Raw genomic sequence first — 24121 nt, 5'->3', positions numbered from 1 at the left:
GCTGAATATTTCTGGTTTGACTCGAGGACGCTTTCTGGCACAACAAGACAAGACGCACTTCATGGGCTCGGATCACGTTTTTATTCCCTTGTAAATAGAATATCAATAAAAACACCTTAAAAATAACAAATACGGTTTATCCAACAGATGAAAAAGTAACAAAAGGCGTATGCAGATCTTCCACATAGCGATTACAGAACAGTCTACCGTCCAAAAAAGGCACTAAATCTTGAAATAGAAAATAACAAAGGGAGACATATCAAGTCAAAGTGATACAACAAACCTGCGGGGGTTTGATATTTCATTCTTTAGAATCATTTCATCATTTATTGCCGAAATGGAAACAACTCGGGTTGTTTATTCTTTACATGACGGATACAATGTCGGAACCATTTTTTTCTGTATTTATTTACAGTCATTGGCTGATTTAATAAAGACATTAAAACGGCCACATCTACATAAAAAAGAAAAAAAATCCTAATTTCATCCAACATTCAGTTCTGAGGCGCGAACTGACTGCAGCCGCGTTGGCGACGCAGTCGGCAGTCCTCTGTTTGCTCTCGTGGGCTGACCTCAGGTCAGATCGAGATCCTCTGCGACGCCTCTGACGGCATGCGGCCCTGACCCGTCACGCCGAGCAACACGTTTACAGCGCGAAGGGCCGGATGCCACCGGGGGGGACATCAAAGTGAATACCTGGCGTCCGGGACGCGTTTGTTTTGTTTCCGGTGAAGAACCAGCGAATGGAAGCCCGTCCTTCTTTAGACTAAGAGGAACCGCAAGGCAGCGGGGGGGCCGGAGGCCAGAGAACTGAACCGATGAAGACGTCGCGCAATGTCAAACAAGGTACTGAATCTAACTGGAAGAGCAAAGGTCATGTCATTTAAAGTATTTACCGTGTTAGATTTTCGTGACCACTTTGACTTTTAGTGCAATTCAAGTTGATTATGAGAATAAACACTTTAAAAACACTAAAAAGCAAAGTGAATAGACAGTTTAGGGTCAAAAACAGAAACTCGACCAGAAACGAGATAAAAGATCGCGAGTTTGCGTTTCTTATTTTTGGGTTTCTCATGGACTATTTTTTGGATTAATTTGAATTCTCATGTTTATTCATTTAGTTTTCCTTTCAGATTTTGTGGCTCTAAAATGACGCTCACAATAAAAGCCCTCCTTTATTCACATTAATGTGCCACTTCGGTTCACAAAAGTACAACTTCAAAAGAAGACCATGAAGGCAGCCGCTGAAATGGTTTTAAATCCTGAAATAATCTCAAAAGAGCACAAAGTCTAAAATGAACCCCTAGATTCACCTCAGAAAGGCTTCTTCTTGGCAGATAAAAAACATAATTAAAAATTCCAACCCTTTAATTGGAAGTATATTTTGGTGTAAATAATTCAAACGGATGACAGGAAAAGCTACATCACTGACTTCTTTCACGCTTAAAGCGAATGACACCCGGGCAGCTGTGCTGCCGCACAATTAAAACAATCCAGCACAAAATGTTGATTCTCAAAGACGTTCAAACTGAAAGTAACACGACTTGAGTTAGAATTCCACCACGACTAATACGGATTTCTTGGACTTGGTGGAAGCAGGAGCTTATGCATGATGTATGTTCTTTTCTTTTTTAAGAGTGGAATTTCCCTTTATGTTCAAACTCAAGTTATTGGCTCAAGTTCAAGAAGGAATTTCCCTTTTAGAGACACCGACATTTCTAATCTCCGATCAGCCAGCGAGCCTCTCGGCCACATCACAGTTATAAATCGTCTCGTTACTTTCACCCCGACGGCCTGGACTCGTATTCACGTTGCAGCAGCCGTGGAGGAACCTGCGGGTGCAGCTTATAGCTGAGCGGGGTTAAGTGAGGTATTTGTGTTGAGTTGGTTGAACTCTGAACGAGTAGCTTCGCCTGTAGAGCACCTGGTGATGAAGCGGTTAGCGGTGGCCGTCACAGAACATCGAGTTCCTGCTTGGTTTCTATCCAGTGATGAACGTACAGCCATTGTGGAAGTCCTTCCTCGTGACCACGGGTTATAAACACAGCTAATAAATAAGGCACTTCAACGAAAGAAACGTAGGGTACACGCGTGGAACAAAAACATGACGGATCAATCTGATGTGCTGGATCTCCTAACTGGTGCTATTTACTCTTTAACTAGCGAGAAAGGTTACGCGCTACAGCAACGTACACGCCAACTACTCTTACGCAGACAAAAGGGACGTTTCGAGGTCGGATGGAACTTGAGCGTGAACTTTCGGTAACAATAAAATGTAGCATTTCAATTGGAACCTAAACAATAAAAAAGGTGCACTTAGCTTTGTTTATCGGTCCTAGAGTGAGAGAGAGAGAGAGCGAGCGAGCGCCTCAGTGTCTGTCCACGGCTTATCTTGCAAACTGCCCAATATTTTGGATGCCTAGTTACGGCTGCATGCTCAAGGACATCTAGAGGTCGCAGAGACTCACACTACACTGCCATTGGCCGCCTGCTGACTCCTCCCTCGCTCCTCATAACAGGGTCTCTGGCCAGTAGCTGGTGCTCCTCGTCACATAGCCGACAACACAGCGACACCCCCAGGTCAAAACGTGACATAATCCTTGTTGGGTTGGAAATAACAATTACAAAAATTAAAAAGACTTCTACAACGGCTGTACTGGGATCAATATTTCTTGAGTTGACTAATTTATTCGTCCTTTTCCCAAAGAACACTTCTCGCTGCGGTTGAATCCGACTCACTCAAGTTTCCCAAATCCTCCTCTTCCTCTCTTCCTGCTGCCTCTCTGGTGTTTCAGTCGTTCACACCGGTCAATCGTATGTCTGAACAGCAGGGACTCCTAAGCACCATGACATTGATCCAATAAAGTGTCATTTGAAATGAAAATATAATTTAAACGGGACAATGTGTGTTTAGAACACGTGGCATATCGAGCACAAACACGGGTATGCCGAAACTAAAGGAAAAGGCATTTTCCTCCCAATAGTTTGACACATCTGATGCATCTTTGATGAGCATAACTATAACACACAGCTCCATCCATGACCAGCACACACTCAAAATACACAACATAAAAACGTAATACTTTGGCTAATGCGTCCCTCACCTTTCACCGACAAGACAGACTCATACAGACGCTTTCTCTCATTTGAAGCCAATATATATACTGTAAATATAAATGGATCATATACACATACACATATATGTGTGTATATATATATATATATATACATACACATATAAATATATGTGTATATATACACACACACATATATATATACATACATAGACACATACACATATGTGTGTATATATACATATATAAATACACATATAAATATACACACATATATATACATATATTTCTATCTATATATATATACACACATATATATATACACATACACATATATTTCTATCTATATATACCACATACACTCCATGGTTTCTATAACACACTGTATATGCATTCATGTGTAGTATATGTATGTATTCACGTTACACTTTAATCTGTCGTATTAAACAGTGTCATTACATTGTGTAATACTTCACAACTGACGGATCAGTATTGATTATAGATCATCTCGTACTATTCACACCCGGTCACCTGGACATCCGGGTTTCTAATTGTCATTCAAATGTGTATGCAGTTATGTATCGAGTAACTTCCATTTGTGTTACTTATTAATATGGAAGCAAAAAGAGAACAAGAAGATTTAGCTTTTAAAAGCAATGAATGCTTAAATGGTGAAATGTCTACCTAAAACTTGATATTTAAATACTGTTGAATGTATAGTCTGTTTATAATATGTTATTAAAATAACTACCTATGTATGTGGTTTGAACTCCTTAATGCAATTTCAAGTTGATCAAGTTCCTTAACTTTCTTCATTTTCTGAACAGAAATATGTTTGAGACCAGAGGAGAAGCAGCGGCGCCTCGACTCGTCGGTCATGTGACGCATGGAAGCCAGACAAAACCTGCACCGTTCAAAAGTTGCGTCATTTTTTTTTGGGAGAACTTAAAATAATTACAAGGAATTAAACCACTCAATTTCAGATAGATCGTTTTTAAATAAAAATTGTAAATATTAAACATCCAGGTATTCCTGTCTTTGTTTCCATATATTGAGTTTATTCTAGCAGGGCAGGAGGAGGAGGTGGAGGAGTAGGTCCTTTCTACATTTCCACAGGCCCACAGAATGTTGTTACCAACGCGCCGTGACCTTCGTGTAGCGGAGCTTATTCTGCCGTCCTTCACACTCGAAGGAACCAACAGCAAAACCTTTGAAATGGAGTCAGCCGTGATTAAATACGCAACAGAATTTTAAAAAAACGACCAGTTGGAAATTAACTTGACTTTCAAACTCAGGCGTTTCATCTTTTGAGGCGGTTGAGTTGTGTGATCACAGTGCGCCCCGTGTCAAATACAGTGTTGTCCTGCGGTGGAACCGGCTCGATGCATCGAGTCTACGGAAGATTTAAAATGCCGAAAACAAAATCGGCAAATAATTGAAGGGACAACACTGCACATGGCCGTGTGTACTTCCCCTCATGGGTCATGGTTAAAGAATGTGATTTCCCTTTCTTGGTTTGGGCATTTCTTGTCTTCCATAGTCTGATAGGGAGCACTTTAAGAAATAAAAGTGTATTGTTATTATCATCATTCTTATTATAACATACTAAAAAATTCTATAAGAGCGTAGCAGAGCAGGTCGGTGGTTGGAGGTAGGGTTGGGAGGTATCTCAGGGTTGGGAGGTATCTCAGGGTTGGACTTTACACGACTTTTGGTCTTTCATTTTTTTGTTTTCACTTATTACATTCCTATAAAATCTGCTTGCATATTAACACACCTCAGATCCTGCTCCATTCATTGCTCTGACAACGCCAATGTCCGCCGCCCGTTTCAGTCGTCCTCCAGCGTTTCCGTCTTGATGTCATTCCCGATACTGCACCCTGGCCCGTCCACCTGATTGGCCAGGGCGTGGCTGCTGTGGTTGACAGCCGCCTTCTCCAAACCGATTGGGTCCTGGGGCTCGGACAGCACGCTGTGAATGGTGGCTTCGTCCTGGAGGGAGGGCGACGGGGGAGACCAGGACACGCCTGTCAACCTGGAACCTTCCACCTGAGGGACCGCCCCTGACACGTGGGAGCGGCCAATCAGGGAGGTGCCCCTCTGTCCAGACAAGCCCCCTCTGCTCAGGACAGAAAACCAGCTGGGCAGCAGCGTGGGTACCTGAACAAGGAGCGGACAAATACAGGGAATGTTAGGAGAATGTTTTTATTTTGTGTGTGTGTGTGTGTGTGTAAGTGTGTAAGTGTGTGCGTGCGTGCATGCGTGTGTTTTGAAAGGCTGTACCTGGGTTGGAGAGGACAGGTCAGCTCGACTGAAACCAAACTGCTTGGCTGAAGCTCTCTTGTCAAATAAGGACACCTCGCAACCCTGTGAACGAGCAGCACACAGGTTACACAATAACCAGTTTGTTCCACCACCACGACAATATTGCCGTAACGCTGCGACCCCTGACCTCTCTGCAGCTAGTGATTGATTGTGTCAGAGTCAAATACGTGACTAAGTGTAAACTCAAACAGGAGACACAAAGTGGACTCAAAACAAAGCCCCGCTGTGCGTGCACTGTCGCTCGCATACCTCCGAGCTGCTCAGTTACCTGGTCAGGGAAGTCGTTGCCGTCCACCTCGTCGCTGTTGGACTGACCGCCTGGACTCTGAACCTCGATGCCGTGGCTCTCCAAGATGGCTGCTTCTTCAAAAACACAAACCTCATCATAGCATATCGACCTCAAGCGTCGCACGAGGCAAGAAAGGACGCATGTCTGAGAGTCAGGGGAATAATGCGTATTCCTCGCTGACACCCAGGTGTGTGTGTGTGTGTGTGTGTGTGTGTCTGTGCAGAATGCCACAGCAGCTGTGTGTAGAGCAAAATGGCATCCAAGTTTCTCTCTCTGCCACACAGGGAGCAAAGAGCGTCCGACTAGGATGTGGGCTGATGAGTAAAGCCTATTTTATGTGTGTGTATTGATTTATTTAGAGATGCTCAGCACAGTGGATATCTGGTTCTTAATAAAAAGGGATCACACACACACACACCAAGTTTGGAACTCTCAGCGTCACGTTGAGGTCTTTTGTCAATCTTGTCAGTTTAACCCCACAAATATTCACTGCTGTCTAACTGACAGACAGACAGACAGACAGACATTACCAATGTTGGCGCGCCTCTTGATGTCTTTGCGGCGGTTGGCAAACCAGTTGTAGACCTTCAGAGACGTAACTCTCTCCAAATCTGACAGCTTCTTTCCTGCAAAACACACACATGTGGACATCACGTTTTGATACTACTTTTGACCAATAAAAGTAATTTAATGAACAGACGATTCCAGAACAATTGACCTCATGAGGACTGCAGTACTCTGTACTGAACATTTTAGATGTGCATTGATACATAGTCACACGTATTTTTGTCTTGAAAATGCTTTTCAGGAATTTAACAGAAAGGTTTCCCAGAAAACTGAGGCATGTCTAGACACTGTTTTGGTCCCCACGGTGACACAAGTCCCCATGGGTCTGTGTGCACTCAGGTAAAAGTCCCCACTGGGATACAAGTACAAGAACACACACGCACACACAACCAGAGAGCTATCTCTCCGGGCTGCTGCGTCTCTCTCCTCTACTCCTTCAGTCATCTCCCCGGGAGTGTTTTTGAAGGCTCATTCAAGCCCATCTAATTTCACTGGTCAGAAAGTCTCTTCGCAGCAATTCTTCAAAGAGTTCAAAGATTCAATGCGGCTGCTTTTTTTTTCAACATAGTGTTTATAACCCTGTCACTGAGGAGATTTTTTCATCACTTCTGCTGTTTAAAAGCATCCGTCATACAACAATAACATCCCCAAGCATTCAGTAAACAGAAAATGATCAAACGTGTTGGTTTTTTCCGTAACAAAAATAGTGGCATCATGTAAATAAACTGTTGGTATTTGAAGAGTTACATTCAATAAATAATTGATATTCATGATCTGGACTGAATGGACGGACTCGGTGATTGTGTAAAATAAAACTAATATATTGTGTTTATTTAGCAGTAAAATGAGGCATTTTTCGTCCTCTGGACATCAGAGCTACTTTGTTTAAACTGCAGAGGAGTTAAGTCGTGTGTTTCTCATGATGCAACATGTTTGGTTACCTTGTTGTTTTGGGGGGTTTTTTTGCACTGAAGTGGACTTTGTGAAGTGAATGCTGTAAAAGCACAATTACACTTCCTGTTGGGTCTCAGTATACAAAGTGATGGACATGACACAGGGAACGCTACAGTGATTTTCCTCTATGATCATTCACTTCCTCTCAGTCATTACAAAAATAGAGTAGGACTCACAGCCAACGACACTTCTAGAAATAACCACCTAGTTGCATTTGGACCATGGGGCTCCTTGACATGGCAGGTCTACATCTCATCTCAGTAGCTAAAAGCAAAGACTAAAACTATTTTGTTAACCAAGCAAAGATATTTACACTATCTACCATTTCAGTCCAAGTCATTCGTTCCTATTTTGACCTACCTGGTTTCTGAATGACGGCGTTGCAGGCGGTGGCAATCTCCTCTCTCTTTGCTTCATCAGGGTACTGGTGGTCAATGAAGTAGCTACACACACACACACACACACACACTATAATCCCTGTACCAATTAAACACCATACGTTATGGTATACACCTCCTCCTCCTCCTCCTCACCTCTCCATAACAGCCAGGCACTCCTTCCTCCAGGTAAACCTGCTCCCCCGCCGCAGACGGAAGCCCCCGGGGGCCAAGCCGAACGGAGGCGGGGCTTGCTGCCAGTCCATCACGTCCTCGAGGGCCACTGGGGCGACTCGCATGGCCAGAGTGGCACCTAAAGTCACAAAGGCAGGCATTTCAACACGCCGCAAACAACGCGAGTAGGAATCACAAGCAGTTTTCTGTTGACCATTACTCCACCGAAAGAAAAATCTCAAATATAATGATGAAATGTCATTATTGAAGATTGGAAATGTGCTATGCATCTTTACCCTTAACCATGAGGTTGCAAGGACAAAAAATGATTCATTAAAATCGTGACATTTATCATCGAGCATCGAGCCAATGAACCAAATTAAAGTCAAGAAATTCTGATGAAGGCACTGGGCCAGCTTTTTTTTATTTTTCTCCAAGGGACGACAAGGATAACTAGACTGCACTGCTTCCGTCATAAATTCCAGTGTGTGGGTCTGGACCAAACACAATGTAGTCATTGTTCAATCCCAGGAAAACAGCCTTGTATTCCAGTCACCAGGGATATCTCAAGACGCCCATTAAAAAAGAAAAACACACACATGCCACGGCTTTCTTTTCTGACGGAAGAGACTCTTTGACTCCAACTTGTCTGCAACACCCCGAACACCGAAGGCCGGTCCTCCGCTGCCAGACCTCTCCTAGTTCATGTTCAAATCAGCGATTAACACCAACGAACTGGGGTACAATTTACTTTTCTGCCCTGGTGTACTGGCGCCTCAGTCTTTGGGTGTCCGACGGCAACATGTTTGGAACAGATAACGAGCTCCTCCCCTTCTGTTGTAGCGAGGATTGTCCTCCTCAGTTTGATGGGACGGATTTGTGCTCCGTCAGCGTTAAGAAACGCTCCGTGTTATTGAAGTCAGCACTGCCAGTCGTGCATTCAGTGCAGCTGGTTATTGAAAAACATCTTACCCCTTTACCGTATTTATATTGTTATTTTTCTTACAAAGTGGAGGGTGGCGTTACCGGGATTGGTCTTTTCCAGCTGGTACCAGCGAAAGAAGGCCCGTTTCTTCTGCTCGCTGAGGTCGGATCCCTGCTGCAGGAGCCAGTGGGAGATCCGGCTCTGACTGATCCCTGCAGAGGAGATGAGGGGATGGGAGGGGAGGGGAGGAGAGAGGAGTGAGGTCTGTAGGTCAGGAGCTGGATGCCTGTCGGCATGTCAACTGGCAGTTCAGGTGCAGGTGGGTGAGGTGTGGTGGACGTCGATACTCACCCGTTACCTGAGCGACCACGGCCTGGGAGATCCGCCTGTTTGCCAGGAAGGACTTAATCTCCTCTTTGATCACAGCACTGTCCCTCCTATAAGCAATGGGGGGAGGGGGGGGTCTACTGGTTTACAACAGAGTACAGTCCGACATTACACACATAGAGCACACTTTAAACCAGCTGTAACTCTGCAATCCACATACCTATATAAATATATTCATGGCAGCAACTGCTGCCGAGGCCGAATATGTTGCAGGAATCACGATGCCAGACGCTGCTGTAATATTCGCTGCTTTCTGCTTTGATTTCATCTTCACACACCCTTGAATCAATACCGCTCTGATTGCTGCTGTCTGACTGCAGACTACAGATGAGGAGCACTAGTGAGAGTGTGTATGTGTGTGTGTGTGTGTAAATGTGTGTGTGTGTGCAAATATGTGTGTGTGTGTGTAAATGTGTGTGTGTGTGCAAATATGTGTGTGTGTGTAAATGTGTGTGTGCAGGCATTAATCCTTGAATCCTTCAGATTCAGAGAGAGCTGTTGACCATCAGGCCCTGCCGTCTGCTTCAGCCAGCTATTCTTTATGCTTCCAGTGGGGTGTAAAGCCACTTATACAGCCTTTGGATTGCAAACAAATAAATATAATCATAATTGTCATGCTAATTCAGGGAACTGGAGCTGTGGCAAACTGTACATAATCTACTTGTAATCCAATGGTCGGTGCTCTAATACTGTCAGCAACAAGGTTGGGTTACTTGGCGCTCTGGGGAAATACTGCTTGGAGTCTGCCAACTAGTACAAACAAGTTTATGCACTGACGAAATGTACTCGGCTTTACTCAGTACTTTTACAGTAGAAAAACAAACGTGTCATCACTCCCTGGTAGACTAACTATGAAAGCATAACACTGTTTAAAACATTTCGTTGTGCTTCAATTTCCTATCAGTCACCAGCTGACGTCAGCTGGTCTGGCCTGGTTCTTCCTGGTCGAGCCACTTCTGGTCCAACCTAGCCTGAGTTGAGTCCGGTGTGGTCTTACCTCAGCAAGTCCTCCACCTTGTCATCAACATCGATGTCCTCTTCATTGGTCTCAAACCCGTAGACCGGTGCCGCCACGCCAAGAGGGAACCGGGGCGGCGACAGCTTCCCGTTGGTGACGGCAGCCAGGCCGTTCTGGACCACCGCCGCCATGGTGACCGGCGATGCCACTGGGATGGGCGGAGGTGGGGAGGCGGTGTCGAAGTGGTTGCTGGGCGACAGCGAGAGTCGGTTGTTTGGGAAACTTGTTTGGGTGGCCGTGGAAGTCATGGAGGAGGAGGCGACGCCGGCGCTGGAGGAGGACAAGGAAGAGCAGGGAGGCATGTAGGGAGGCTTATGGTACAACTTCTGTCCATGTTTGCGATCCAGGTGCTCCAGCGTGTCCAGGGCATGGAGGACCTCCGTCTGCGTGATGCCGGTCCTCCTTAGCCTCTGCAGGAGGTCGATCTGCTCGATGGTGAAACGAGGCTCCTCGCACTGCTGGAACATCCTGCAGGGGATCAAAACAACGACAAAGAACAATGAAAAGAGTTATTTTGGTTTAGGAGACACAATTCTAAATACAACAAGTAGGAGTTAACGGCAACAGTCATTTTTTACCACAGCAAAGACACTAATAGAAAGTCTTATCTCACGAGAAATAAATCTAACTTGTCAACAAAATAACTAACATTCCTGAGAAAAGTGAATGAAGAGCACAAACTAATCAGGTAGTATCAGTCCTTCCTCCTGTCTTCCGTTCTCCTCCCTCTGCTGATTCACCGCCAGCAGGTACCGCTGGGACAGCGAGGAGGGCTGCTTTGTCTCAGATCACAAGTTTACCAAAGCAAACTGAGCTAAACAGTTAAACTGCATACAGACGACTTTTGTCTTAGAAAAAGAAACGGCGAATGTGCGGTTGTTTGGGAAACGTGTCTTGGCGGCGGTGGAAGTCATGGTCGGTGGACGAGCCTGCAGACGCAGCCGATTGAATTAGGTTTCGCTTTTGTTTACATGCTCATGCTTGCTGAACAGATGTATTGATAAAGTATCGGCTTTTTCCTTTGCCAATGTTTAATCGCATGTACAGTATCACGCATGTTGTTGTTATCTCCACCTGGCTCCCTGAGCTGCTCCACTGTGTGTTGGAGCGCCCCGACACCAGGAGCAGAGGAGATGGCCGCCGCAGCGTGCTGATAAAATGACACCAAAACATTAGAAAGTGTGGATAAAAAAAACGTTGAGGCTTATCAATACTACGGTCTTTAATAGTTTAGCACCGGGGCCCGTTGAATACCGAGTTTCGTTACCCAACCCTTACTTTAGATCAACACACAACAGGGTCTGGCTAGGGCCGTGTTCAGTCCGTCCCTCCTGAGCTGCTTTGGAAACATGGCGGTGCAACATGGCCGGACTCGGAGAAGAGGACTGTGGAGATATAAATAGCTTTTTCTAAGCTAACAAAAACATAATGGATTCTTAGGTTTCAGGTCAAACATAGTTACACGGAGCCTATAAGTCCCCCTAAATGTCATACACTGTCGTCATCTTAAATTGCACAAATTGCTTCATTTTAGGCTGTCAAAAAAACAAGTCTGTTCCACGACCGCCCTGGAACGATCTGCAAGCAAAGCTTGACCTGGAGAGCCACAACCTCTTTCAATTAAATTAAACTTATCTGATGTTCTTGTGCTGTTATGTGTCGCTGCTATTTGACCCTGTCTTGCCAAAGTCTTACATATAAAAGAGGTTTGTAATCTCATTGTGACTTCCTGATTAAGGGAGAGAGGAAATAGACATGAAATAAACACATGTACACATCGAGAGGCTCTTGGGCAAAGAACAGTGACCATGAATATTGTCAAAAATGGAGCTTGTTGAAAGGAAAATCTGCATTTTCTACTCCAAAATATTTTTTTAGCTCATTGATGACCTTTCTACAAGCTGAGTTTCACATCCACGTCAAGGGGAGGCAATCAAAAAACAAAATGGAAGAACGGTCACATCTGTTAGCTTCCTGCCTGCAGATTTACAGCGCACGCACATGCACACACACATTTAATTCACACACACACACAGTCAGACATCAGAGTTCGGCAGCTGCTATCCAGATATACAATGCATTCCTACAGATTAAATACGGCTTTTATCATAGGGGATTCGTTTCCAAGCCCAATATTCATATAATATGGCCCTACTAATGTAACGTACGGTATTTATTCAAACCAAAACCATGCTCTCTAACAAACACACTGATTTAATATAATTTCTAAAGAAAAAAAAAGAAATACCAGCGCTTGTAATAACAGAATAGAGAGAGAGAATGAAAGAGAGAGAGAGAATAACGCATCTGTCTTGATGCTTTTCTTTCTGATGCCGAGAAGAAAAACAGGCCACAGCAGAGAATCAAAGTCAGCAGAGCAGACATGTCAACACTTATAGAGGAGGAGGGTGAGTGTGTGTGTGTGTGTGTGTGTGTGTGTGTGTGTCTTGGGAAAAATGCCAACAAAAATGTACATCTCAGGCAGCCAAGCTGCATACTTTCTTTCACTGCTGCAGAGGATGAGTCACGCTATATGAAGTTAGGAACGATATGTAGGTCCCATACAGGGCTGCTGAATTGGAGGGAAATGCTGGGCTCCACCATTAGGTTTTCATTTCATGATAACCGATCGGTTTACGATATCTTGCTGCGAATGAACCATGACGTGATTTCACTTATCTCAGTAACTTGTCGAGCCTTGTTTGCGGTCTCCCCGCACTGCTGTTGCTGCAGCGACTCACAAAACTGGTGCAATTAACACTTTGGTTTGAAAGCGTGTCACAAGGAACAAGTACAGTGTCGGTAGTTCATGCAACATTTTTCCCCCCCGAGCATGCAGGGAAACTTAATCGAAAAATTGACAGATGGGATGAGGATTTATATTCATTGTGCAGACCGTTGGCTGGCGTACGCCCAAACAAGTAACTTGGAATCAACCCCGCCTTCTTTAGCCTCATAGTTTCCAGGTCATTCTGGCCACTGCCTGCGTTTGGCCAGATCAACAGCTCGAAGACCTTGCATTTTCTTTAATGACCAGGTACCGTGTTTAGTTATGCTCGGCACACACTTGTGAATTGTGGAATCGACAACAACAAAACTAAAGAGTTAACCAGATGCCGTCTAATTTAGAACGTTAAAGAATAAACCAAATGGATGCGAGTGCAGATGGACTGGTCCCCATCAGACCGGTGGCTGCCTCGCAAGGACGTTCTCTGAAGCTGCAGCTATTTAATGTTCAGTGAAGAGCAAGAAAGTGCTGACCTGCCTTGAAATAGACACTTCTGAACAAAACGCACTTTTGCTTTCCCATCGTCTCCCATTGCTTTTACTTGCGATCACATGACCACACTTGAGGCAGCTGGGATGAAACAGACTCCTGCCTGGAAGGCACTGCCCCCCCTCAGGTGTTTTCACTTGCACTAAACGAGAGGCCAACAAGCTGCCCTCCTTCCCTTTGGGCCTCTTTTTCTCACGTGACGCTTGTGCCGATCCAGTTAATTCCATCTTTTAACGCTGTGATTTACTTTGTCGCACAATATCCGTTGATGTTCAGTTGTATTTTTACTGTTCTCCCTGAGCAGAGCTGAAACCACAGGAGGAGGAGGTCAAATAAAGACTAATTAGAGATGTGGCTTTGGAAAGAAACCGCTCTGCATGAGTGGAACTTGCTGACTGCTTCCCCTTCTGTGCTCCTATCAATTAAGTCGAGTCCAGTGTTTTCCTATCGCACCAGCGCTCCTATTGTAGGGAACTTGTTAGAATCATTTATTTGGCCGTCGGTCAGTTTGGACTCCAAGCTCCCTCCCACAGGACCCAGAGAGCTCAGTGCTCACTAAACTTTCGGTACATTAACCAAGCCTTTCCAGCAGCAGCCGCATGCCCTTCATTAATATAATAGCATTAGTACATTAAGGAGGAAGCCCCTCATCGGAGAACACCAGATCAGATCTTGTAGTTCGGATTGTTCTACAGAGGAAACTAGGATGTTTCTAAATTTAGAGACGGGGGTCTAGTAGAAAGGCATGACGCTGACTCCTCAACTTTTTCAGAGATCAGCCCCAGGTGCTGGCAGGTGTTCGGTGAACCTGACCTGCCCTCTGACCTCCCTGGTGGAGCACACAGCTTCTGACACAGAACCCCCTCCAGAGAATGACATGGTGCTGCGTCAATGAACTCTAGCATCGCCTCTCCAGGCTGAAGCTTCCTCTCATGGTCAGGTTCAGTCCTCACACCCTCCAGCCAAACGTCATTGCAAGACTGGGCTTTCACTGTTGTCCACAACATGTGAAAGAGAAAGCGCAGCTCTGTTGCTGACCCCCGGTGACCACAACCAGATGTGGCATAGCGTTGAACTGAACCCTGGTCGCAGACATGCACCAGCTGAGCCCGGAGGACGAGTCATTTTAATGACGGTAGGCGACTTTTCAAAACTGAGCCCGAAATGTGACCCGGACAAGCTGCTCGCGTGGCCGCAGACCAAACAATGGGGGCGACCCCTGAATGTGGCGGTCGCCCCGATGGAGAGAGCTCCCTTCATCGACTTCTACGCCGAACCCCATTGGGGAAATGTAGATTTTAATTCCCCCGTGGCTCTGGGGGAAACGGCATCCCGGCAGAGGGTGTCTTCAGACGTGTTACTGGACGGTGAAGGACAACCCTTCCGTCCGGCGCATGTCGTGCACACCAACCCGGTCCCCGCACAGCGGAATTGTCCGTTTCCCGGCTCATCCTCCGCGGTTACCGCTCCACTTGAACACCGCCGTGCAGCGCGGTCGCGAGCGCTGTGGAGCAACTGGAAAAGTTGACATTGTGTTTGACGAAGTGTTTGCTAGTGGACTACGTGCACGCCGAATTGGACGCCGACTGTTTATCGTCCCGATAAGACCGTTTCGTGACGGGCAGCGCCGAGTGAAAGGAGTTTTCTGTTCTCGCCGCGCAGAGAAAAAGGAAACGTCTCGTTGGCTAGCGGGGTCGTCTCTAAAGCTGCAGCAGTTGGAGCGGCAGGACTTCACTTACCTTAATATTCCGGTCCAAGAGCCCCCGCAGACGTGTGTTTGACCATATAGCTCTTGCCTCGGGCCGCCAGGACTCACGGACACTGACAGTTTTCCCAAAATGTCTCCTCTGTCTCTAATTGGGTTTCAATCCTCCGTCAGACAGATTCGCCTTTTGTCCGGCAGACAGGCGCCATGTTGACACAATGACGCAAGGAACGACGGGAGTCGCAGTTTACAGAACTTACTGTACGCGGTGCCAGTTTGTTAGGCACACCACACATCCAGTGCAATGTTTCAGCTTTTTGAGTCGAGGCAGACGGCGAGTTGTGTGTTCGCCCTGTGGACAGCGGGGAGGTCCCTAGCGTGTAAGACGACGTGTGTGGATCCTGCGTTGTATCAGCGGTATAACGCGCAGCTCCAGAACCGACACGTATTACTTATTGTCTGTTCCTCTATCTAAAATACTTTTCCTGTAAAGCATTTAGATAACTAAACCCACTTTTTTTTTTTTATCCAGCAGAGGTCAATATTATTTAATTGTGGTTAAAAGCTCTCCCCTGGTGTCTTGTCCTGGAGCTGCTAAACAGGTGGGACTACAGTTTAATTACATAATGCATCCTCACTCATTCTCGGCCCTCTGGGAGAAAAAGCAAAAGGACCAGTTATCCTACTTGAGAATCTTTTGAAGCTGATAACAGGGTCTTGGAACTCCTTTACCCAGAATGCCAGTAGTGAATCAGGAACAGAGGGTAGTGTGTGCGCGTGCGTGTGTGGGCGCGCGTGCGTGTGAGACAGACCTTTTCGCCAGATCAGTGACACTTGACACTCATTACACAGACAGCCCTGCTGGTTTGCATTCTAGCTGCTGAATCGGTGACAAATTAACACCTGGGGGACCGAAGGAATACAATTATCAACCTGGTAGGTTAGAGGAGCTGCGGGTGCCGGCCACCGCTGCTGCACGAAAAGAAAACGTGTCACAAACAGTTAACTCTGCAATTTTTATGAAGTAAAATCAGTTTGTCTAAAGCAACTTTAGGATGATATTCGGGAGCAGACACTTTGCTGAATCAGCATTAGGAGTTAGGAGCCAACATAGGATCCCACCTGACCTCTAAAAGGATAGATTTGTTCCCTCGCTGCTCATAGTTTGGCTACCTACTAAAGAACAAACACAATTAATAAATGAATCACTCTAAGGGATAATGACAACTTCCTGTCATCCACGCTGTGATGCTTTGTTGGACGGGCCTCGTGTAAAAATAAAGATCCTAATCCAATTAAATCAATATGTTTAACACAAACTAACAAGGCGAGTGCTTTCACATTCAAATCCTAACGCCACACCTGGGCAATGAGAACAGTATTGAATTTATTAGTGGAAAACACGTCAGTCTACAGTCCGGTATAAAATATAAAAAAATAAATGTTACAACTAACACCTACTGCAGCTACAGTAACGACAATTACAACCGGCAGTTGTAAAGTAACACAGGTTGGTCTATATGTGCTCAGGAGGGAACCCAGACGTTGCCATGTGTGTCGGGAGCATGGCTGTACGGGATGTTCCAGATCCAAGGCTGATCTGAAAATAAAGAGATCAGTGACATTAAATATATACATATATATATATATACATATATACATACACACATATATATATATATATATATATCAAATATCATCAACAGCTATGGCTTAAAAAAACAAAACTATAGGACACAATATGCTTTGAATTGAACTAATCATACAATATATTAGTAAAATATGCTGAAGTAACTCTAGCCACTAGATGGCACTGTGACTGCAGTTCAAAGCTAAACCTGCTGCACATGGGATTTGAATACCAGAGTTCAGCGTTGACATTTAGACTATGTCATCATTTGCAGAGAGAAATTAGTAGAATCTGCAGAGACTATGTGGTTCTTCAACCATCAGACTCACAGAATAATCTAGTCCGTACCTAAACACACACACACACACACACACACTTCTGCTGTGTACCTTTAGGAGAGTAGCATGTGGGGGGGAGGTCAAAGGGCACAGGGAAACCAGTGGAGTCGGAGGCAGGAAATTGACTTTTGTGAACGGGGAAGGTCTTCATGTCCTGGAAGGAGACGACCACACGTTACAACTCTACATCGGCTCACTGTTGTCCAGCACGTGTTATCTGCTGCCACGGAGTTGTTCTTACGAAGGCAGAGGGCACATAGAGGACTCCCAGCTCGTATGAACGCACCATCACCTGGGTGTTCTTCTTTTCCATTGCTCCCCAGGCTGCTTTGGACAGGTTGGCACTGAAATGCACATTTAAATGTTTCAATACAGCACATTGAAAGTAATTTTTCAGTACGATGGGATTTTAAATTTCTCGAGAACGCAGCTGCGTTCAGCAGTATTTAAACATGACAAAAGTTGTCTTTGTGTTGATTCACAATAAGAAAAATAAGTTTGTTTTTATACATAAAATTAAAAGCTCTTGAAATACAAAGGATTGATGTCTACAAGTGAGAATCTAGTGAAAGTTCTTCGTAATAAATTTAAATGTGAAACTCTTGAATCAACTTTAATGGTACCATTTAGTACGAACAGTTTCAGCAGTAAAAAACATGCAGGATATGATCAGAAGGACACATAAATAATAATAAAAAAGTAAAAATAAATCAACAAATATAAATAACACACCTTGTGACGAGGAACCAGGCAAGCTGGGTGAAATCTGGTGATGCTCTCATGTAGGTCTTGATGTGTGGCATGGCATGACTCCTCCCTGTTGCAGTGGCTTTCCAACGACTAAACACACACACACACACACACACATTATGAATCTGTGGAATTGAACTTAATATAATGTATACATGTGAATAAGGCTGTGTCAACAGTCGGTAAATAAGCTTAAATCAATCTGTACATAGCCCAAAGCTCAAATGATCAGTGTGTGTAGTAACCTTGTACGGTGTGATCAGCTACTGTCATTTTGCAATATGGGTATTGTGTATTATAAGATATCATGATATTTTCACAGAGGTTAATAGAAGTACACCTAACTGGAAGAAGGAGTGGAGCCAGAGTTGTTTCTGAGCCGTCTGGATGCTGTAGGGAAGAGAGCCTCCCGCTGGAGGACAGAGGAAACGTACAGCAGTCACCACATGATCAAATGCTGGATCAATCAAGCAATTAGATATTGGAGGTGGATGACTCAATTAACAAATAGTTTAGTTTTTTTAAAGAACACTAAAAGACCGCAAACGTACTCATTCTGTGCATTTTACCTGCATTTAGTAAAGGTTGTGACCTCTACAAGTTATTAAGGAATCATAACAAAAATGTTAAACATTGCTCACCTGGATAGCCTTCTAAACTAGTTCTCACGTCTTCCACTGATGGATACACCTACAAAAGATGAAACAATCACCGGCTTGTTTGGGAAGGCGTGCCACTCATGCTGAATTGTGGCCAAACGTGGCATCTACAGGATCACGGTTAAGGCCGAGGTCAGTAGCACGGGTAGAGAAAAGGTCAGGTAACTGACTTCAGTCGGTTATAGTCTTTTATTGCTTCTGTTGTTTTTTTTATGATGTTTTAGATGCAAGAGAAAGAAAGTATCGTTTATTCTTTCAGTAGTTATGTTAATTCCTGTCTCAGACACACAGTGCATTACATGCAAGAGATGAGTAGGCAGTGCCAATGGGGCTGGTAGGGGTTCACTTTTCAAATGAAGCATTATTGTGTCTGAAACCTTTTACAAATTGGTTTCAGCCAATCCATTATCCTGCAGGGAGGAAATGTACAAACCGTCTACCACTTTAAAGCTTAGGCAAACGCTATCTTCTATTTGAGATCGTAACGGCTGCAGCAGCAGCAGAAAACCTAATTAGCATCGTATCATCTCGCATTGTGCATTGTAACGCTGCTGCATCACACCAGCAAGGGTCGGAGTGTGTTCTCCAGGGAACGAACCAAGTGCATGGGGGGGTCTGAGCGGAGTGAAGATTTTCCCAGCGTGGTCATGGTGCGCTGAAATTCACCCGTCAACCATTTGGTCTTATCCAGTCCCATGGAGCCGATGCTGGAAAACTGGCCAATCACAGGCCAGCTCTCCTCCCGGGGAACAGGATCTGTGTGGTCATACAGCAACTAATGCAATAAGAAGAATAAATAAATCAGTTACAGACCACGTGGAAATTGTTACATTTCGTTACATTTTTTAAGCGTTGTTGCCAAGTTTATTTTTACCTCCAATTCCGCCTGACAGTCGGGCCGTTATTAACTAGTTAGAGAGGAAACTTCTTTACCTTCCTTAGCCTCAGGTGGCCCCAGCGCTCCATGTCCGAGCCGAGATATCTCCCTGGGGTTGAGCCGACCAAATAAACCCTAGTAATAGATTATATGTGTAGGTTAGAAGTTGATCCGGATATTGTAGTCACCCACAACGCGCCATCATTTAGCAGCACATGCCTCGCGTTTACCTGGCCTCCGACAGGTCGTGCTCTCCGATTCGCCGGATCCACACCTCGAGCTCTGACGCACGGTACGACGCCAGGTATTCCAGCAGGTCTCTCTTGAAGAAGGTCGGAGACTCCCCCGCACTCTCATCGCTGCCCTCTGGTAACCGTGGAAACACGGGGCTCATCCACATCCTGAGGAAAACGTATATTCAGTGGGCAACTGGAAACAACATGAAGCTACTGTCGTTTCTCAAGTTTGGAGGATTTGATTTGTTCCCGAGGCTGTTGAAGAAGGATTGATGTGCGCAGCCTCGGTAACAATCCCTTCTCCAACAGACACTCACCCTTGTGTTTTCTGGTACCAGTCGGCTCTGATGAGGTTAGAGGTCAGAATTATGACCCTGAAACCTTCCTCGTACCACAGCAACATCATCTTCCTGCACAAAGACACACAATGTTCTGCTTTATACAGCAAAGGAAACCACAAAGAAACCTGCTTGGCAATGTACGTCACTAAATGTGTAAAATACAAAGTTACCTTCGGCAGTTTCAATACCACTGACCCTCCCTGCATTGTCCGCACACATTCATCATAATCATTTCAGCCAGAACTTAGAAGTACTCCCATAAGTTATACATTTATATAGGATGATAACAGTGCAATAATGGCAGTCCTATTTCGACTACGTGACTGTGACTTGGTCCGATTCTAAAGTGTGGACAAAAATGGTAAGAGCCTTACATAAAGATGCATTCAAATATGAAACTGATGTGAGATGTGAAAGAAAGACAAAAAAAGAGCAGGCATGATACCAGACAGGGACAGAAATGCTTACGTGTGGTGAGTTCCAAAAGCAATATCCAGCTTGGCCTGTAAGGGAGAGTCACACCACATCAGTCTGGAAACGTATTAACAGGAGTATGTCAGTATGACGATCCTACTTCATAGCTCAGTTTATGTCATATCAGACAAACGCAACAGCGGTCTCCTGTGGTGGTCTGCACCTGACAGAAGTGAATATGGGGAAAAGGCTTCGCCTGCAGGAGTAGCCGGGCCTTGGCCTCCCTCTTATCTCCGTGGACGATCAGAACTGGACAATCCCTGTCAACGCAACACAAATCTACTTTTAGACCGTGAGTCACTGTAAAAAGAAAAGTACAAACTAACTCATTCTGCAGAACCCGCAGAAGCAGAACTTACCGAAACTCTGATGGGTACTGCTTGACCATCCAGGCAATATCAAAGCAGTAGTTAAACTACGAAGAAAAGACAGTACATTGGTGTTAATGGACACATCTGCTGCAGTCTACAGCTGTGGTTCACAACCTAAAAAAGGTATATTGATAATAAATTAAACATATTTCAGACTGGGGAATTTTTAAGTTAAGTCACCTGTGCCAGTGATATCATTTGCCCCTTATAATAGATTGTACCGAGTCTGTTTGTGAGAGACAATGACGGTCAATAAATAGGTCGGGGGACAGAAAAAGTCCAAAGAAAAAAAAGCCAAATAAAGTTATACAAGTACAAATAAATAAATACATTGACCATTTAGCTGTTTAAAATCAACTTAAATGGGAGAGGGGGGTTGCGACTCAAAAAGGCCGACAACCACTGGTCTCCAGCTCTGCTAGCAGCTAGCTGGGAGAATGCGCTTGCACTAATTGCTAATGTCAGCATGCTCACATGGCGATGTTTAGCAGTTATACCGCTCACCACATTTCTCACCTCAGTGGAGCACTAACTAGTGCGCTAACATTTGTTAATTAGCTCTAGAAACACAAAGTGAGCTGAGAATGATGTGATTCGTTTTGTATTTTTGACCTGATGAAAAGTTAAAGGATCACCAAAGCGATTACGTTTCATCCTGAGGGGAACACAGTGGCAGTGACATCATCATCATCATCATGGTGACCAGATGGATATTCACATGATCTCCGAAGTTAGTGGATTCATCCTCGGGAGGTTTTGTGTGGCAAAAATATTTGTTTTAAACACAGGACATAAGTTAACTCACCTGAGCAGACTCTTTCAGGGTCCCAAATAATGGCGAGAGAATGTCTGGATGAAAAAAAAACTAACCGGTTACTAGAATAGGTTATAATGGATTATGCTGTATACTGATTTCTGAACAGAGATCTGCAGTCAGGGCAAGAAACGAGAACCTTCATCTTACTAGAGGGTTTCCCTGCTGCCATTTCGTAAAATGACAAATCTAAAAAGTAATAACACACACGCAGAGCCACTCTCGCTCATTTAAAAAAAGATAGTCAACCTATATTGGGCAGCACGGTGGCTCAGTGGTTATCACTGTCGCCTCACAGCAAGAAGGCCCTGGGTTCGAATCCCGGTCGTCCCGGTGGTTCCAGGTCCTTTCTGTGTGGAGTTTGCATGTTCTCCTCGTGCCTGCGTGGGTTTACTCCGGGTACTCCGGTTTCCCCCACCATCATAAAGACATGCACCGCATCGTATGGATAAGAATGAATGTCGGTGGTGGTCGGAGGGGCTGTAGGCTCTGATTGGCAGCCACGCTTCTGTCAGTCTGCCCCAGGGCAGCTGTGGCTACTGATGTAGCTTACCACCACCGGGATGACTGTGTGTGTGTGACTACTGGACTCTGGACTGTAAAGCGACTTTGGGTACTTAGAGAAGCGCTATTTAAGATTGAAGGTTATATTGACCCAGAGAGCATTCTCAGCTTATCCTAGTTGCTATTTCTCGTCACTGAGCAACTTCTACTAGATCACTGAAGGACATTTGGAGGTGAAATGAATGAGTGATGTCAAACACTTGTAATTTTAAACTTGCAACATTCACATCAAAAGCAAGATTTTATTGTTCCTCTCACTAATCTGTCTGCACCAAACGAAGCTCCTCTCACCTCTGATGTGCAGAGCCCCACTGTTGTACTTCTTGTCCAGACCTGTGACTTTGTTGAGGTAAAACCTGTATTTGTCACTCAAACGAGGAATGCTGGACTCAAAGAAGTCCTCTGGCTCGTCGATGTAGTAGACGCGACCGTGGGGACTCGGGGGTCGCTCAGTCTCCACCTTGGGTTTCTTTGTCTTGGGGCTCGGAGGGGCCCTCATACCGAGGCTCTTCCCCTTCACATCTATATCATCATCGTCGCTATCCGAGAGAGCCCAGCCTGAGCCGTCCAACGCCTCTTTCTTCCGCTTTCCAGCCAACGACGGACTGGTTTCATACTTCGAAGGAGTCAACTGGTCTGTCGATGCCGGTCGTTCGGTCTCTGAGCCAACGGCGAGCGAGGACACAGGGGCGTTAGCTGGTTCTGGTTTCACGTCCACAGTGGCCGCTTCCAGTCTGGGGCTCCGTGGGGAAGGGGGTCGATGGGAGCTTTCACCGGATGCAGCGGGTCGGCGGGACTCAGATGTTGTAGTCCCAGAGAGAGGGACAGCCTCGTCATCGTCATCACTGCTGGAGATGTTCCACCTGCCGTGGTGACTGTCCTGAGACATGCCTGGTCAGAGATACAGAGGGTTCAAGCATCAGGAGGAGAGTGAATCTGAAGCAAAGCCACCGGGTTTAACTGATGAGACTGGGAGAGCTCCAACATTTAAAAGACCAAGCACAACTTAAATGCAGCTTAAATTCACTTGCTCCAGGTGTTTTACCAAACATATGAACTGATAGCTCTTAGAACAGAGAGGCTTTGAGCCAACGTACTATATCAGTCTGGTGCTGATTTGTGACAATTACTGTTTATATATATATATAAATAACCAAATTGAGACAGGTTCAATTCTAAACACAAGTGACAGCATGCCAGCATTTGGGTGCATGTAGGCTATTTATAATAAATGCAAAGTCAATAACGTGGGACTAACTGCTGCGTCTACATGTAAAGTGTTTACATAATATTAACTACATGCACAATAACATCAAAAGCATGCTTCGATGAAATAGTCTTAAAAATTGGCAAAATGTTAATTAGACGCAAATATACAGCATAAAAAAATCGTTTATACTAACGATTAACACAGAAAACACAAGAAAATTTTTAAAACACGTAAAACCGACCGTGCACGTTCTGCAATTAGCGAATGATAAGATGGTATCACAGTGTTATTGTTATGAAGAGCGTAAGTGACGTAGCATAAAGGCCGCGCGTGGCATTTGCTTTTACCAAGTCAGATTGGTGAGCAGCAGTACAGCTGAATGATGTCGCGACTCGTGTCGCTCCACCGCTAAACAAACTTAATACATTCCCTTGTAACAAACCACACGTGCAGGAGGTGCCCAAGGAACACTTGTCCGGGTCGAAACTTTTCCTGCTTTTTCTTTGGTCATGTAGTTCCGTCTCAACGACGGGACGTAAATACAAACCGGCAACTCATTGATAGGTTTATATAATAATGGTTGGTACACATGACTAAATCCGTTGACATTTAGATTTCGATTATTTTGTGTCTGTGTCTGTAATTGTAGTAAACTTGTTATCACAAAGTCTACGATGTGATACCCTGCTTTGTGTTCTGTGCCTGTCGGTTCATACTCCTGACCAGTAGGTGGCAGTGTTGCACACCCAAGACTTTGTTGGTTCGCAGTCGTAAAATCTAAATCG

General features: G+C 44.9%; 2 protein-coding genes across 9 annotated transcripts; both read right to left on the bottom strand.

Annotated features, from left to right (window-relative positions):
- Positions 1-62: 62 nt before the first annotated feature.
- LOC130193216 (homeobox-containing protein 1-like) lies at positions 63-15475 on the bottom strand. Of its 4 annotated transcripts, XR_008831527.1 has the most exons (11): positions 15107-15475; positions 10070-10558; positions 9037-9122; positions 8787-8897; positions 7743-7899; positions 7570-7652; positions 6219-6314; positions 5668-5762; positions 5358-5441; positions 4852-5234; positions 63-4282 (listed from the first exon to the last, which is right to left on the bottom strand). XR_008831527.1 is itself a non-coding variant. In XM_056413655.1 (10 exons), the coding sequence occupies exons 2-10, from the start codon at positions 10555-10557 to the stop codon at positions 4905-4907; spliced, it is 1530 nt and encodes a 509-aa protein (XP_056269630.1). In that variant the 5' UTR covers position 10558; positions 15107-15475; the 3' UTR covers positions 63-4904. The 4 variants fall into 4 exon arrangements, 3 of the variants coding, with proteins under 3 accessions (XP_056269630.1, XP_056269632.1, XP_056269633.1); XM_056413655.1 differs by having other exon boundaries at positions 63-5234; XM_056413657.1 differs by having other exon boundaries at positions 63-5234; positions 5668-5759.
- A 964-nt stretch (positions 15476-16439) lies between these two features.
- On the bottom strand, positions 16440-23786 carry tdp1 (tyrosyl-DNA phosphodiesterase 1). 5 transcript variants are annotated; one of them, XM_056413539.1, is made up of 16 exons: positions 23779-23786; positions 22418-23017; positions 21554-21597; positions 20737-20792; positions 20541-20637; positions 20372-20406; positions 19880-19972; positions 19557-19727; positions 19383-19461; positions 19048-19224; positions 18432-18480; positions 18136-18202; positions 17773-17880; positions 17282-17384; positions 17092-17194; positions 16440-16672 (listed from the first exon to the last, which is right to left on the bottom strand). In XM_056413539.1, the coding sequence occupies exons 2-16, from the start codon at positions 23013-23015 to the stop codon at positions 16599-16601; spliced, it is 1854 nt and encodes a 617-aa protein (XP_056269514.1). In that variant the 5' UTR covers positions 23016-23017; positions 23779-23786; the 3' UTR covers positions 16440-16598. The 5 variants fall into 5 exon arrangements, with proteins under 5 accessions (XP_056269514.1, XP_056269512.1, XP_056269515.1 ...); XM_056413537.1 differs by lacking the exon at positions 23779-23786 and adding an exon at positions 23684-23772; XM_056413540.1 differs by lacking the exon at positions 23779-23786 and adding an exon at positions 23684-23772 and having other exon boundaries at positions 17327-17384.
- Between the last annotated feature and the right edge of the window lie 335 nt (positions 23787-24121).

Source organism: Pseudoliparis swirei, chromosome 4 (assembly GCF_029220125.1).
Source record: "Pseudoliparis swirei isolate HS2019 ecotype Mariana Trench chromosome 4, NWPU_hadal_v1, whole genome shotgun sequence".
NCBI classification, from domain to species: Eukaryota; Metazoa; Chordata; class Actinopteri; order Perciformes; family Liparidae; genus Pseudoliparis; species Pseudoliparis swirei.
This window is presented reverse-complemented; position numbering and strand designations above follow the sequence as displayed.